This window comes from Larus michahellis, chromosome 3, assembly GCF_964199755.1.
Source record: "Larus michahellis chromosome 3, bLarMic1.1, whole genome shotgun sequence".
Lineage (NCBI taxonomy): Eukaryota > Metazoa > Chordata > Aves > Charadriiformes > Laridae > Larus > Larus michahellis.
Genome location: NC_133898.1, coordinates 21309445 through 21326890, shown reverse-complemented (window position 1 = coordinate 21326890; position 17446 = coordinate 21309445). Strand labels below are relative to the sequence as shown.

General features: G+C 38.8%; 1 protein-coding gene across 2 annotated transcripts in view; it reads right to left on the bottom strand.

Annotated features, from left to right (window-relative positions):
• Positions 1 to 433: 433 nt before the first annotated feature.
• The window catches only part of NVL (nuclear VCP like), a 44617-nt gene continuing 27604 nt past the window's right edge, over positions 434 to 17446 (bottom strand). For both annotated transcript variants that reach the window (XM_074579029.1, XM_074579030.1), the window contains 5 exons: positions 13626 to 13732; positions 9299 to 9375; positions 7704 to 7792; positions 2567 to 2637; positions 434 to 681 (listed from right to left, as the gene is read on the bottom strand). In XM_074579029.1, the coding sequence (XP_074435130.1) occupies positions 637 to 681; positions 2567 to 2637; positions 7704 to 7792; positions 9299 to 9375; positions 13626 to 13732 (389 nt within the window). In that variant the 3' untranslated portion in view covers positions 434 to 636. The remainder of the gene's footprint in view (positions 682 to 2566; positions 2638 to 7703; positions 7793 to 9298; positions 9376 to 13625; positions 13733 to 17446) is intronic.

The following is a 17446-nucleotide window of genomic DNA, read 5'->3' as shown; positions in this document are numbered from 1 at the left end:
CTCAGGTTTCCAAACTTTATACTCTCCTACGTAACTTTAGAACAACTTGCCATCTGTGGATAGTTTCTCTTGATAGGTGAGGGAAGCTGTTAGACATTCTGAGAACCTGTGCTGGCACAGTCATAATGTGTCACTGTATTTGGGAAAGGTGTGATTAATGGTACGATAACATACAGTGTGGCACTTTCCCAGTTTACTTTCACAGCTCTGGTCTCCCAGTGATTCTTCTTGTTCTTGGCGGGGGGGGGGAGAAAAGCAAGCTATTCTCATTTACAGTTGAAAACAGATCTTTGAGCAGTGTAAACACTTCAAAGGGTGACCCTCTCTGCCTCTGAGGGCTTTCTGATTAAGAGCACCAAATTAATCAGGATGGTATTAGCTCTTTAGCACTAAAAGCATTCACTTTTAAAATGTAAATGGTGATAAGCAGGAAGTGTGTATTATATCTTTTATTCTAGAAATAGTTAAATTAAGGATTGTTTAAAGCAGTAGGTTACAATGACCTTTTTTCAGGTACAGTTTAAAAAGTTGAGATATTTAGTACAGCTTCTTTCCAACGTGTCTCTTAATCAGGCACAGGAATCGCAAACCTTTCCAACAATGCAGAATGTCTCCTTTGGGAATTGTCCAAATTTATCACCTGCACAGTGACTGATGCAGCTCTTCATACATTATTTGATCCTAACAGTGCCAAGATAAGAGGAAAAAAATACTTCAGACAACGGTAAAAAAAACATGCAATGTTTAAAAGTGACTTTATATGTATTATTTAACGAAGTGAAACAAACCAGCTATCTAAGCCACTAGCTATATTTTCAAACATTCAAAACCTAATTCAAACATTCAAAAACCTAAATAAGGCAAAACCCCACTACCCTGGCTCATAAATGTGGTTCTCCAGTGATAGTCACCAATGATATGTAATTAATAGAAGCCTTTAGCAGAGTTCTTGCACTTAATATTGCCATGGTAGGTTCAGACCACAGCTTCGCTAAGGAGATACCACCCTCTTCACCAGGAGAGCTGCTGAATTGACACTTTACTCCCTCATCTAGTTCTGCCAAAATGAACAGACAAGATCTTCTTTTGTTAGTCTAACTTACTTAATTGTAACTGCGCCTTAATCCTTTTCTCTAATCACTCAAAATGACAGTTTTGAGGGACAGAATACTTAAGAGATGTTAACTTCTACTGAAATAACTGGTTTCAGAAGATGTCTGTCCATAGCTTTAAGAACAACTTATTTTGGTTTGTCTCAAGCCAGCCAGTTAAACCAAAAGCAAGTTAACTGAACTCAGAGATGTGTACAGGAGGGAAAAGAAGAGTTAGAAGCACTAAATCAGAGATGCAGATCTTTCTTTATATTCCAGTATTCATAGGAAGGTGTGTAGAGGGTTTTTATCAGCAAAACTTGACTAGCAGATAGGACATAGCACCTGGAAATGGGAGATGAGTATCTTGTACTCCGAAAGATATTTCAAAATACCTAACTGAAAATTCTTCAGATGGATATAACTGAAACATAAGGCTCTGAGACAGGTAATATTTAAGCTGCCTTTGAGATGCAGAATGACATTTCTAGTTAACTCTTAAGAACCCGTAGGACTAAAGTCCTAGTACTTACCAGTGATTGCTATGTTAGAGGAGATGTTTTAAGTTTTTGTGGCTGTTGCTTCTAACTGTTTGCTTAGTGAATAGCAAAGGGGAAGAAAATAACAACCAACATCATCTTTAAAGGGTCTTGGAGCCAAAGATCACTTTTGAATTTTAAAAAAGGTGACTGACCATCAATGTACAATAATAATGAAAGGAAATAATTAACTAGTTAACTTTTCTCTGGCTAGTGTTCAAAGTGAATATATTAATGTATTTTGGCTGCAGTACACTCTTGGCAACACAGACCTATACACAAAAGCTCTGCAGCAATAGCAATTCCTATATATATAAACTTCTAAATTGTAGTAATTAAGATGATTGAACAGCTTTCCTTTCAGTCATTAAAAAGAACAGGTCATAAGGAAACCTTATAACAAACTGTCTTGACAAATGCAAATAATGAAAAGACTGATAGGACATGAAACACACTTTATAACTTATTTCTTATCTCAAAATGATGTCTTTTGCACACTAAGAGAAATGGTTGAGCATCCTTGGGTGTCACATCCCTCTGTGGGGGGAGAAGGCGGGGGAAGGAAAGAGGTGGCAAGGTGTAGTGCACTCTAACGGCTTTGGCTTTTAATTGAAAATTCCACAGAAGTAAGAGGTTAGGGCCAGGTAAATAACTAATCTGGGAGTGTCAATGAGAAGTCCAAGGTGCCGTACCAGAAGATAACCTTGATAGCACAGTTATCCATCTACGTGCAATGCATCATCTGCAGCTGAAAAGGGAGACTTTAAATTCTGACCTTGTAAAAAAAATCAGGTTTGTTTAATGCAGAAACAGGTAGTGTCACTTTGAAAGACATGCAAATGTACTGCAATCTTAACTATTCCTGCCAGTCTCCCGAATAAAAAGAGTATCCTTTCCAGGGGACTAACGCGTCTTCCATACTTGAAGCTCTTTTACCTTTTTTGATACTGAAGATTTCACTTTCTTAAAAGCTTCTTCAAAGTGTTTACGGGAAATCTTGATTTCTCCTTAAAGAACAATACATAATAAATTACTAAAATTGCAGGCAAGTGACAATCAAGAGATTGTTGCGTGTATTTCCAGGCAGCATTCATGAAACCTAACTAACTGCATGTGCTTGTCAGTTGGATGAGCTCTAATTCAGTAGTGTTATGAACACACAAACTCTTATATTGTATGTAGCCTCCTGTCTATGATTTTAGGAAAGATCTTAATCCCTCTATCCCTTGCACCTTATGCCAAAGAATACTTACTTGTTTCAGAAAGTTATTTTAGGTATTAGTTTTTCCACCTGCAGATTGGGAGTTTCATTCTCAAAGATGCCGAGTTAACTGCAGTTTATATCAAATCCTGTTAGAATTCATGTCCCTTAACCCTTCTGGAAGAGAATGCCTCAAATCCTGCTACTTCCAGTTTTGGCTTTATTTTCTATATGTATTTAATATTAAGCTTTCCCTATAGAGTGTTATTTAGTGAGTACCCAGAAAACACTTTGTTACCATGCCAAGTCTACTACAGAATGCTGGGTTCCTAAATAACTGACTTTGTATCATTGCCTTGTCTGGCATTACCCAGAAGTGATGGAAGCTTTCACTTTTACAACTCCCTCTGTTTAAGTTTATGCAAATTGCCTTTTTGACCTTAATGCAGCTATCCACAGTAATTATTTCTAATCATAACCTTTTGAACAGGTTTTCTTAGTATGCTAAAATTTAAGCATACCTCTAACAAATCATGGATTCCTCTGCTCACACAAGCAAGTGCCTTGTTTAATCTAGGCATAAGAAACCCAAGATACCACTATTATACTGACTCATTACAATGCATAGGTATCAGATGAGAGGTACAAAAGGTATGTCTTAAGAGTCAATTTGCTGCATTTTTTATGTATTTCATTAAGATACTTTTTGCTTCCACAGATACGTATTGCCACTACCTTTGCATACATCTTTGTAATGTGAAACAGGATGTCCTGAGATGAAAAAAACTGTTAAGATTCCTCATTAATACATTTGACGTTAGAGTTTAACAAAAGTCTTCTGCTGATATAGCAAAATACTACATAGCAGATGGAAGGCACTAAATTAAAGATGAGAACTTGTTAAAGGTATAGAACAGAACAGCAAATAGCCTACAATTATTATTTGCTTTAAAAGTAAAGACGAAGGTTAAAGTTCACTGAACTAAACATACAGCCTTGCTGCTCTTTCTCATCTCGGTTCTCTGAAGCTCTTATTCAAGATTCCCATTACCAGATAAAATTATACCACTATAAATGAAGATTTTTTTTATACCAAACTTCATTTATACCAGTATAAATGAAGATGCTTTTTAACTTATTTCCCCAGGGAAATATTACTTATCATAGAATTGTTAGGGTTGGAAGAGACCTTAAAGATCATCTAGTTCCAAGGCCCCTGCCACGGGCAGGGACACCTCCCACTAGATCCGGTTGCTCAAAGCCCCATCCAGCCTGGCCTTAAAAGCTTCCAGGGATGGGGCTTCCACCACCTCTCTGGGCAACCTGTTCCAGTGTCTCACCACCCTCATGGTGAAGAACAACTTCTTAACATCCAGTCTGAATCATCCCATCTCTATTTTTAATCCATTCCCTCTAGTCCTACCATTACCCGACATCCTAAAGAGTCCCTCACCAGCCTTCTTGTAGGCCCCCTTAAGATACTGGTAGGCCACTATAAGGTCTCCTTGGAGCCTTCTTTTCTCCAGGCTAAACAACCCCAACTCTCTCAGTCTGTCCTCATAGGAGAGGTGCTCCAGCCCTCTGATCATCCTCGTGGCCCTTCTCTGGACACGTTCCAGCACGTCCATAATACACATAAAGAAAAAAAAAAGTTCCACTTGGGTCTTTCCCAGAAGCTAATGACTATGGAGTCATCAAAGTGCCATAAAATAATAAAATGAAGGGATGAGCATTTCATTTTGCTTTCACTTTTGCTTTTAAGCCTGTAACTTTTTAGTCAAATTGTGCAATAATATATATCCTCAACTATAGGGAGGAGGGAAAAGACAAAACAGCATTTATCAGCTAGGGAGTTCAGTATCATTAAGGACATGCTTATCAGAAAAAGTCAAGGTGAAACAGCCTGTGATACTAATGTAAAAGTATCAGCTATGGCTAGGTATAAGCATACTTTTACCTACTGCTAAGTAAAGTAGTTTACCTCTTATTGAAATAAGTTAGACTACTTCACACTTATCACATGATAAGAGTAGGCACAATGCTTGACACTGAAGAATTTACCTGTCAGTAACCTATACCTTGGCTACTTGCATTAACATAGTTTGCCTTGATTTCTGATGACAAAACCATTTAGTCTGAATAAGTAGGTATAAATGGTTTATTATTTAAAACTATTTATATTGATAAATTAATGATAAATTAAAATACTGAAGTATACCAACAGGTATAGTATTTCTAAAATAAGACTAGGTACTTAAAACACCAAATATGAAATTGTTTTTTTTTCCTGTTCACATAGATGAGTGAAGGATAGCTGGTTCCCTTTCCTCTTAATTTGAAAATATCAAGGACCAGATTTTGCTTTTCAAATTCAACTACGAAGGTACAAAACTTTAATTAATCTCACTTGTTTAACCACACTCTCTCTTAACTGCTGTAACAAGAAGTCTCATAGACTCTTTCTTTGCTTAAGAAGATCAGTCTTACAGACTATGCATGTGATGTGGGGTCACTGGCTATCTTTTAAAAAAATATAATATACAAAAATGGACACTCAGGGATAAGGTCATAGTTTAGAAGGTCAATGAATTCTCTGCATTTGTCTTTGCAGCTGGAAGTGTCAAGAGATTCTCATACCCTATACATTCATTCTAACTAGGTGAACTTGCCTATGAAACTGCAGAATTGCTGGCTAAATCGTGTAACTTGTTACAGTCACCAGAAGACTGGTAAACTCCAAAGAATTGTAGGAAAGATCCTTTGGTAGACTGAAAGCTGATTAAAGGATATTAAATAGAGCATAAGGCTTAATGGTCACTTTTCAGGAGAGGGAACAGGCAGCCATTCTGGCATTGATGCTGAAATCAGTTTTATGCAGCATCTTTATCAGTCGTTTGGAAAAGGGAGTCGGAAGTGAAAACTTCAAGTTCACAAATGGTATTGAACTCTTCGGGGCAGTCAAATGCTGGGCCAATGATGAGGGACTCCAGAGAGACCTCATAAAACTGAAAATCTGCCCAATCTTTGTTAGGATTCCCCCACTCTTCCCCCAGACAAACTGCAATATATGGCAACGCCTAGACCACAGCAACTAGTGTGATCAACTCTCCTAGGACTGTTCAAGTTGGAAGTAGAATTTATGGATTCTTGTAAGAAATATCACAAAAGTGATACCTTTCCATTTCACTATAAAAAAAGTTCCTTCAATCAAGCTACGGCTGAGTGTTAAAAACCCCCACGCTCCTGAGTTTATCCCAGAAGGAAAATATCAGGTATAACAAGGAAGTTGCAACAGAGTTTGTACAGAATAGAAAGGAGCAGCACTGATCTCTGCCAGGTGATTCTAAAGTACTATCTGATGAGGACACGCAGCACCCATCTACAGTCACGTATAGAGCCTGGGAGGGGAGTCACTGGTGCATACTGTGTGGTAACACTGAAGGAAGAAATTCTCCAGTCTGTGTACACACACTACCTTTTTGAAGATATAAATGGACAAGGTCCCAACTCAGAAACCACATTACACACTTTTGTACCAGCCAGGGCTGACATCTTAGAAATCCAAACCCAAGGACAGCCCAAACAAGCAGCTGCTATAAACATGCAGATCAAGCCATGCATTTAATATGGACTTGCTGGCTGCCAGCACATCCATACAGTAAGTGCTCGGGCTACAACCCTAAATGTGAAGGCTGAATCCAAGTGATGAACATCTTTAAATAAAGCCTGCTGTATTCTGGATAATTATAAAACCAAACAGGATAAATTCAGAAGTTTCCATCTCAAATCAAGACTTTTTTCCATCTACAGCAAGCAAAATGGGTAACCAAGTCATACAACAGTGAAGGTTTTTATAATTTGTCTCCCCCCCCCCGCCACTAAATGAACATGCTAGTTCCCTCAAAACAAGGAATAAAAAACATATTGCTCTGTTAACCTACTGTTGTTAAAAACCAGATGAGACTGGGTATGTACTAGATAAAACAGAATGATTCAGAGACATTAAAATTCCAGCGTGGCTCTTAGAAATAAGAGGCATAATGAAAGCCTACTATATTTTCCAAGGACATCATCTGAAAAGTCACGATTCCATCTTAGCTTTGCGTTTTGACTTAAGGGTAAAATAATAAACAAAACTATTGGAAAAAAATCTAGATACACATTTTGTCTAAAAGTTTCAATTTGCAATTATATTTTCCTATCTGCACAGAAAGAAATAGTAATTTAAAAACAGGGAAATGCAACTTAAAACAAAAGTGCAGACAGATATGGGAAGGGCAAACACTGTACTCGAAACAATTTGTAACTCCCTGATGAAGTCTTGGCAAGAACCACTGAGTGCTAAATACCTAAGATCAAAAATGGCACTCAGATTTTCCCAGTGCCATTACTAGTAGATGCATGTATTCAGTTACACAATACAATTGTGTGCCAGAGGTACGTCATCAGTATGTATGCAGTTACAACTACTCAAATCTGCAAATAAGTCACTATAATTAGTTTCTGGTAGTGATGTGGTAATTTTGCAGATGGATTTTGGAAATTTGTTCAGTCTAGTATATAAATTGTCGGTTTAGACTACCACTTAACATAAACTTTTCTTTAAGGTTACAAAGTTCAATACTTTTAGAAAAAAAAAATTTATGCTGAGCCTCCAGCATAACCATTTTTTCATGTACTCTCCCCTACATCTACTTCAAAGATGCTTATGTGTTCTTGAAAAAAATCTGACTTAGTTTTTGTTTGGCTCAGAAGTCATCGATCATTTCTGTACAGCAGGCACACCTTTATGCTTGTCTTGAACTACCTTAAATACTTTACATTCTATTTATCTTCTCACTGTCTGTTACGATTTTTGTAAAGCTTTCTTACCTTTCTTGCTTTGAGTATTCTGCAGGGCCATTTCCTGTCTCAAGGCGCAAATTGAAGCCTCGCGCACTAGAGCGGAAAGGTCCGCCCCTCTACAGATACAAACAGAATAGGTTATTTTAGGATAAATTTCTCTTTTTTTTTTTTTTTTTGCTGATGACATATAGAAAGGCAAGGCACTACAAATGACGGTAAAAGAATGGTTGTGCTGTAATAAAGGTTCATCTTAAGAACACTGGAAAGAGGTCCAAGGACTACCCAGCGCTGCAACCTTCATTATGGAGTGATGTCCTCCAGATTTTAGCCACAGATTTAGATCAAATAAATGAGAAGCAAGAGGAGATGCAAATACCCCATACAGCATCCTTAAAAATGCCAAAGGATTGATTAATATTGTGCCACTTGGTGGGAACACGATACTTTTTTGTTTTATATCAGTCTTATGAAATATTCAAATGGAACCACCCGTTATTACAAAAGGGAGTTGCCTTGCTCAAAGCTGCATCAACAGTTAACACGCTCTTATAATAATAGTATCCACAAAACATGGTCAGATCAGTCTTTCTAAATATTTGTTTCCAGTTTCCAGCTGCTGGACTTTTCACAAGCCTTCAAACTGGTGCAAGTCATTGAATCAAAGAAAATTTTTGCAGTTGTTAACAGGCTTCATTTGGGGATGCTAGGAATACTGCTGTATTAAAAACCAAAACCAAACCCGACCAAACAAAAAACCTCAACAACATAAAACCCCAGCCCACAAACAAACAACGAAACAACAAACAAAACCCAAAATACAAACAAACCCAAATAGAACATAACAAAAAAAACATAAACAAACCCAAAAAAACCCCAAACAAACCCAAAAAAAACCCCAAAACCACACACACCCCTCAAAAAAAGGCAGTCAGTGAAAGGGGCAGAGAAAGAAAAAGTATCATCTTTCCCAATCATGAAACAATGACAAACTAAAAATCATGGCTGGTGAGAGCCTCCATTTCTAAGTTTCAAAAGCAATATTGTGACAAGCAGCATGTCATAAGCTTTATCTTTTGTGAACTCCAGAAAATCATTAGCTATTAATAAATTATTTAATAGATTAAAGCTTTTTGAAGTTTAGTAGAACACAGTTGCAAATTATTCTGTAAGATAGGGCTATCAAGCTTTCCTAAAAAACACACCTTGGTATTCCCAAAGTCCTCATTACTCTGTCAAACCCATTGCTTTCAACTGCGTGACAGAACAAGTTGGTTATGTTTGCTTAACCAATTTGCTTTCATCATCATTGTATATGGGTCCACAACTTAGAGGGCTCTTTTATCCTCAGATTATGCAAGAATTATAAAATAAAACCAAAAGGCCTCTACTGATTTGTATTTACACCATGAAGAGGACTATTCCAGATGAAAAAGACTTTAGCATCCATTTATTCCTACCAACTCCTTGGAAAAAAGCACAAGTGAAAGCAAGAAAAACAGCATAAGGCTTATAGACCCTGAAAGCTAAAGAAATCCTCTTAATAATAACAACATAAGACACATTATCACGCATCAGAAGACTGTTGGCGCTGCACATTAAAGTCAAAACTAGAAGCTACTCACGTGTAACAATCACAATGTTGATTGTAAGCAATTTCTTCAAGGCTTACATCAATATCTAGTGGAGGCCGGGTGCCATTCTAAGGGAGCAGAGATAATAAAAAGAGGAAGATAAAAAAACCTTTTATTTTTTTTAAACATGCCATCCCCAAAGTGATTAAGTTTCATCAATCAGGAATCATATAGGGGGCTGACAAATTCCTTGAAATATCCACAAATATGAACGTTTTTAATTTCAAGGCAACAGGAAGGACAACCATCCTTAAATCATTTAATTATGAAATAATAAGTAATGCTAAATTTTAACTTCCCACCAACAGATTAGCTTTTCTCTAACAAAAGATGGCCAGCCTGTGACAGGGCAATGTAACACTGACGCTATTCCGTATGCGGACATGCCTCGAGTAGGTGGTTACATCAACAGCATTGTTTAGCTGAACTTCCCCTAGTTTTACTCTGTGTTGAAATCAAGTAGCTAAGCAATAAGCATGTAGATTTAGTCTTATCACCTTTAAGGCTGAATTAATTGTACCTCTTTTATGTTCTAGACATACATTTTCAAACTTAGAAGTTTTCCATTCTGGATTTCATAAAAGTTGACATACACTGTAGACATCCCTGTGGACTTTTTGACACTACCCTTCCACGTTATTACTGCTTCCTCCACAAAGATCCCAGAAGTGGTTTCTTTTGTTATTAATTTTGTATCTCCAACAAGCAAAAGATATTGGACAACATTATAAATTTTACTTGAAACTAGCCAACAAAGTTTTCAAACACTAAGCATGGAGATCTCTCTATTAACCTTAGACAACAGCAAAGCAGCGTCATGGTAGTACAGAGATTCTAGATGTCTTTAGTATCAAACAATACCCGAGTTTGGACACGAAAGGACACTTTTTGATACAATTAATATATTTCTGCCCAAAACTCATTTGATAGAAAGGCACAACCTCATGTAATTCTTTTCTGACTTCTTCAAGTGAACTAGTATACCACAGACCTACAATACCTTCAAGAGAAAAAAATAAAATGTATAGTAACTGACAAGTTAAAACCCATGACTCCTTAACAGACAGTAGAATAATCAAGGACTAGGTAGAGTAAGGGAGCAATCTTGAATGAATCTTTCTAGAATACCAGTTAGAAAGGGGAAAAAAACCCAAACCAACCCAACAGAAAGACAAAGGAACAGCCTGATTTTGAAACTTCTTGAAAGAACAGACTTTAACCTGGAAACAAGGAAACCTTGTATGGTTTCATATGGGGTTCTTCAGTGATTGTTGTACAAGACTGCAAGCCAGAGAGACGCCTGCTCTGCTAACAAGAAATGTTTTACCAATTGCATTTTTTGAGTGGGATGATCTGCCTACTCTGGAGACAGGCTCAGCAGTATGTGCACCAGGGCAGCCTGATAAGCCAGCAGGAACGTAAGTACACTGGCAACTTAAACATGCGGAGACATGCTTCTCTTGCATAATTAATATGCAATTTGAAAATGATCGATTTGTACAAGTTAACTGAAATAAAACTCTTTCACAACAATCTTCAACCTACATTTATGCTGTCTGTCTTCCTTACAACCTCTTCCTCCCCGTAACTCCCTTTTCTATTCCTCACACTGCTTTTGTAAGCATCCGGGTTTTCCCTCAGCAACTATTCTCAGCTTCCACATCCTGTGCGTGTATTCCTCGGGGATTTCTGGGAATGCATACTGTCACCCAGAAGCCACTCACATCTGCACCAAATGTTTTGCTTTATCTACCCCTGAGCGCATATTTAAGCAAGTGTTCCTCTAGACAGATTTTTCAAATTTCCTTATCCAGAATGCATGGATGAAGTCTGACAAAAAGTAAGGTCTTATTTCAGTTAATTTAAGATATTTTCCTCTCTCCATATTGCATGTTCTTCTTGCAGATAACTCCTAAACATATTTGAAGAAAATAACAACCTATTTCTTGTTCCTAACACTAGAAATACAAATCTTTGCCTAGCTCTACAAGAACTCTGGTGACTGCAGAAATAATAAGTGAGAACAGCACCAGCCTCCTCATGGAACGATCACGAAAACGTGCAAGGAAAAGACCCATTCAGAGAGTGTTTGTATCTCACTTCTCCTGGGCTCTCAATTAAGACCTGAGAAAAAAAAAAAAAAAAATCCATCAAAGACTTAACACCTCATTCACTACAAAGACTGGAACCAAAATATTAAGACTAGCATGAATTAAGTATGCATGGAAGTATCTGGCATTCCAAAAATAACATGCCGTGATAACCAAGGACAGGATCCACAGGAACCAAGCTGGTAAACACTATGCAATGCGTTGCTTACATCACAAGAAGGCCCATAATCAGGCAAGGCAACAGCAAAGATGGTTTGTCAGCAGAAGACAAATATGCTCTGATAACAGGATAGTGACAAGGTTACCACATCACATGTGCCACTCCTCTTGCTGCTATCCCAACAGAATGATAGACCGTAGCCAGAAAGATTCCCAGAAGGAGGGAGCAAAGACGTTTTTCAGCAACCTCACCCAAGATTTATGGCAGCTGAAGTAAGTATGATTCTGAACTGTTTGATTCTTAAAGGCAATCTAGAAAACAGATCTCTCCAACAAGAAGTTTGTCATCACCAGTCAGGAGTGGAGAAGTGAAGTTAGGACTCAACACAGAGTTCCTTATCCTCTGTGTTGCACACAAGTGATCGTATCACTTGGACAGCCCTACCACTTGCAGGCAGGCATCTTGGTGACCCTGTGTGGCTGCCAGAGTGTGAGCAAGTGAAATCTATCAGCGTGTGAGAGAAATCAGCTTTGTTTAATACCACCTTTCCCTCCATGAAGTCTTCCACCAAGCTTTGCTGCACTATTTTGCTACACCACTACAGTGAGAGCACTTGAGACAGTTACAAGTCTCCAAAGATTCTCCAGCAAAAATTAGGGAGAGCAAGGCTCAATACCTGTATGTTAAAAAACAGGGCAGATGTAAACTCTGTACCAGAATCCTCCTGCTCTGTTCAGACAGTCTAGGGACTGACCCTGACTACCCACCTCTTCCAGAAGAACAAGGCTGGTTGTATTAACTCAGAACAATCATATAACCCCAATTTTTAAAGAACACTTTGAGTTACCTTTAAAAATAAACTGGTAAAATAAAAACCATAATTCCTTACAGTATATTTGAAAAACGATTTATGGATGTTACACTCAAATTCTCTCTAGGTCTTTTAAAAGGTAGCCATCTTTAAGAACATGGATGTAAAAAGTTTTAACTGAAATGTTTTTATAAAACTTTTTATAAATAGAAATAATTTTATTATAAATGTTTTTTTAATAACAAATGGGGGCATACTTACTTTTTTTTCCCCTCCATGAAGTAATGCACAGAACAAATGAAGGCAAGTCTAACATCCTAAATTTGTAATGCAAGTCTGACTTCTGAACAATCATTTTGGCATGAAAGAACATGCTTGAATGAGTTACCGCTTTCTGAATTCTCCTATGGGATTAACTATTGCCTACACCACAGCTTTATGCTTACATAAGTCAATTATCATCTTTACAAATTTACTAAATAATTTTTGCCACACTTTTCATACTACAGTGCTATCTTTTCTCTATCGTGGAGACTTGGGTCTCCTTTGCAACTCAAAAAAAAGTCTGAGAGAACACCTGCTCTTAACAATCAATGCTGATCTACTGGAAAAAGTAGGAAATATCTGAGTAATTCATAATGCTTTGTGTGGCTTTTTTAAGGCCTTCATTACTGCTGTACCGTACTTAGAGAAATACTCAGAATTCTATAATCCGTATCTCTGAAGTGGCAGAAGGTGCCATTAACCACAGGGAGAACCCATGAAGGCAGGTATTTTGCATTTTCATATTTACTTTGACCCACAGCCTCTATCATCACAAGCTTCCTTTAGTCCTAAAGGCAATTAAGTGTGACAATTACTGTTGAGCAAATACAGACAGAGCTTGTGAATCATTTTGGTGAATGTGTGGAACCCCCTCCAAAAAAGCTTACAAAACACTTCCAGGCCCATTACTCACACAGATAGTAATCTTTTAATTAAATCTGTTCAAACTGTGACTATAAAGGTAGTAGCTTCTATGTTTAACAGGTTTGCTTTGCTCAAGATTTATCAACCCCTTGCAGTCTCAGAGCAAATTTAACAGCAGATATGGCTGATGTTGGGGTTTTTTTTATGACCTCACGTAATATCTGAAAGTATTTCATGAGACAGGATCCTGCAACTCTCTGTAAAACTTAATTTGTCTTAAATCATTCTGCCAAGCTTTGAGATAAAGATTTATTTCCAAATACTCACTTTGGTGATGGTCTTTAAAATAGCAAGTCGATCTTCAGGTGGTGGCAAACCCACATAGAGCGTTTTATCCAGTCTACCAGGACGCAGGATAGCTGGGTCAATTATATCTTAGGGAGGGTAAAAAAAAGAAAAAAAAAGAAAAAAATTATCCAGATATAACATACAGCCTCAGGACAGTACACACATGAGAAGGAATACATGCATACTTGTACCAAGATTCAAAGAATCTTTTGTGCCATGATGTGAAGCTCTAAGCGTTAAAACAGCTGATTGAAATAGTTTAATCTCTGTCGAGTAGGAGCCTCCATTACCGAGTACAGTTAAGCTGCATCTGCTCAAAGATGGCTCATAAATACCAGTTTCGTCTCTTCACAAATGAAGACAAATCTATCTTTGGCAGTACAGTAGTATAAGTGTATACTTCTACTGTCATACCTAGCACGATCAAGTGAGGAATTCCACATTAATTCATATCAAGGGAAAAAAAATGCTTCCAGTTTGCTATATTGGAAGGAACTCTACCCAAGTTAACCATTAAAAATCCACTTGAAAGGCACAGGGATAAATTAAGAATAACAAGTACACAGGGCAAATCATAAGCACCCATATGTAAACTTAATTTTACTGGTCGTTCGCATTTCTACTATGTATTAATTTTCTGAATGGTAAAATAGGAAACCCATGAAAACACAAAATAGAACTGCAAAGGACGGAATTTGTTTCCCAAGAAGAACTAGACTCCAAATTTTATTATGTGTGGAGAAGTAAGAAACCAAAAATCAACACAAATGTTTCTAGAAAACCATTCAAAGCTTAAATGTAACAGAAATGCCTATCAGCCTTTTAGCACCACAAGCTTCAATACTGAACTTCCAGGTAAGTTAGGATATAAACAGTAAGTCAGGATATGAATACTAAGGACTATTAGCATAACAAGAGATACAAGCAGAGCATATAATCTGGGGAAGACCTCAATTCCTGTCTGTATTTCAGCAAAAACTGCCTGGATGATGTTTTTAAATGCTTCTTGATGTCCCATTTCCCCATTTACCAAAAACGATGATGGTATTACTTGCTCTATTTCACGAAGGAATTTTCTGTAGTCACCATCCCTGGAGGTATTTAAAAGACATATAGATATGTCACTTAGGGACATGGTTTCATGGTGGACTTGTCAGTGTTAGGTTTATTACATCATAGAATGGTTTGGGTTGGAAGGGACTTTAAAGATCATCTATTTCTAACCCCCCTGCCATGGGCAGGGACACCTCCCACCAGACCAGGCTGCTCAAAGCCCCATCCAGCCCGGCCCGGAACACTTCCAGGGATGGGGCAGCCACAGCTTCTCTGGGCAACCTGTGCCAGTGTCTCACCAACCTCACAATAAAGAATTTCTTCCTAATAGCTCATCTAAATCTCTCCTCTTTCAGTTTAAAACCATTACCCCTCGTCCTAAGGCTACACTCCCTCATGAAGAGTCCCTCCCCATCTCTCCTATAAGCCCCCTTTAGGTACCGGAAGGCCACTATAAGGTCTCCCTGGAGCTTTCTCTTCTCCTGGCTGAACAACCCCAACTCTCTCAGCCTGTCTTCATAGGAGAGGTGCTGCAGCCCTGTGATCATCTTCATGGCCCTCCTCTGGACCCATTCCAACAGGTCCATGTCCTTCTTATGTTGGGGACTCCGAAGCTGGACACAGTACTCCAGGTGGGGTCTCATGAGAGCAGAGCAGAGGGACAGAATCACCTCCCTCGACCTGCTGGCCACGCTTCTTGTGATTCAGCCCAGGATGGGCTTGGCTTTCTGGGCTGCGAGCTCACATTGCCAGCTCATGTTGAGCTTCTCAACCACCAACATCCTCAACTCCTTCTCCTCAGGGCTGTTCTCAAGCCATTCTCCACCCAGCCTGTATTTGTGCTTGGGATTGCTGTGACCCAGGAACATGACCTTGCACTTGGCCTGGTTGAACTTCATGAGGTTTGCACAGGCCCACCTCTCAAGCCTGTCCAGATCCCTCTGGATGCCATCCCTTCCTTCTGGCGTATTGACCATGCCACACAGCTTGGTGTCATTGGCAAACTTGATGAGGGTGCACTCAATCCCAATGTCCATGCTGCCGACAAAGATGTTAAACAGCACTGGTCCCAGTACTGACCCCTGAGAAAAGCCACTTGTCAGTCGTTTACACTTGGACATTGAGCCATTCACTGCAACCCTTTGAGTGCAGCCATCTAGCCAGTTCCTTATCCATCGAGTGGTCCATCCATCAAATCCATGCCTTTCCAATTTAGAGACCAGGATGTCATGAGGGACAGTGTCAAATGCTTTGCGTAAGTACAGGTAAATGACATCTGTTGCTCTCCCCTTATCTACCAACACTGTAGCACCATGGTAGAATGCCACCAGATTTGTCAGGCATGACTTACCCTTGGTGAAGCCATGTTGCCTGTCATCAATCATGTTCTTATTTTCCATATGCTTTAGCAGAGATTCCAGGAGGATCTGCTCGATGACCTTGCCGGGCACAGAGGTGAGACTGACTGGCCTGTAGTTCCTTGGGTCTTCCTTTTTTCCCTTTTTGAAAAGGGGGGTTACATTTCCCCTTTTCCAGTCAGTGGGAACTTCACCAGACTGCCACGACTTTTCAAATATAATGGAAAGTGGCTCAGCAACTTCATCCGCAAGCTCCCTCAGGACCTGTGGATGGATTTCATCAGGTCCCATGGACCTATGTACCTTCAGGTTCCTTAGATGGTCTCAAACCTGATCTTCTCTTTAGTGGATGGTTTGTCATTCTCGTAGCCCCTGCTTTTGCCATCTGCAACTCTGGCAGTGTGGTCAGAGCCCTTGCTGATGAGGACTAAGGCGAAAAAGTTATTCAGTACCTCAGCTTTCTCCATATCCAGGGTGGCCAGGCCTCCTGTTTCCTTCTGGAGAGGGCCCACATCTTCCCTAGGCCTTTACCTCTTGACATACTTACAGAAGTTTTTCCTGTTGTCCGTGATGTCTCTGGCCAGATTTAATTCTAGCTGGGCTTTACCTTGCCTAATCTGGTTCCTGGCCACTCAGACAGTTTCTCTGTATTCTTCCCAGTCTACCTGTCCTTACTTCCACCCTCTGTAGGCCTCCTTTATGCTTTTGAGCTTGTCCAGGAGCTCCTTGTTTATATCCTACATACTACAGTAATGCAAACAGCAAAGTCACAAAAGCATCCATGGAATATACAAAGAAAACTGTATTTTTAGTATAACGGACTTTTTTGAAGTCTGTAAGTTATAGAGATGTGTTAGGTAGCTATGGCAAGAACCTCTTCCAAAAGTAACAGCTGAAAGTTACACCTAAGTCTTACGCTGCAAACTATCAAGTACTCCAAATGAAGCTGCCAACACCCTTACGATTGTTACATCCTCTTGACAAAATGTAGCCAACAGACTAACTACAAGCATTCATGTATATTAAAGGTGAAGAATTGGGAAAATTTAAGCTGTTATTCCTTACTGTACAGATGTTTAAAAGAAAAAAAAAACCAAACAAAACCGCAACAAAACAAAAATTCCACCACCCAAACCCCAAAACAGTAGCATGGAAGCACAGCTGTACCTTTTTTGCAAATGAAAAAAATTGCTTAACTCTGTCAAGATTCCAACTACCTGATCCTACCACAATGTAGTCCTGATTAACTTTTTAAAGAAAGATGTGCATAGTTTTGTTCAACTTCCTGTCTCACCTATGCTTAAAGGATAAAAATTAGAATGAGATGCATACATTAGGAATTGCTCCGCCACCTTTTTCTTGGACAAAAACATTTTTTTCCCCCCCAAG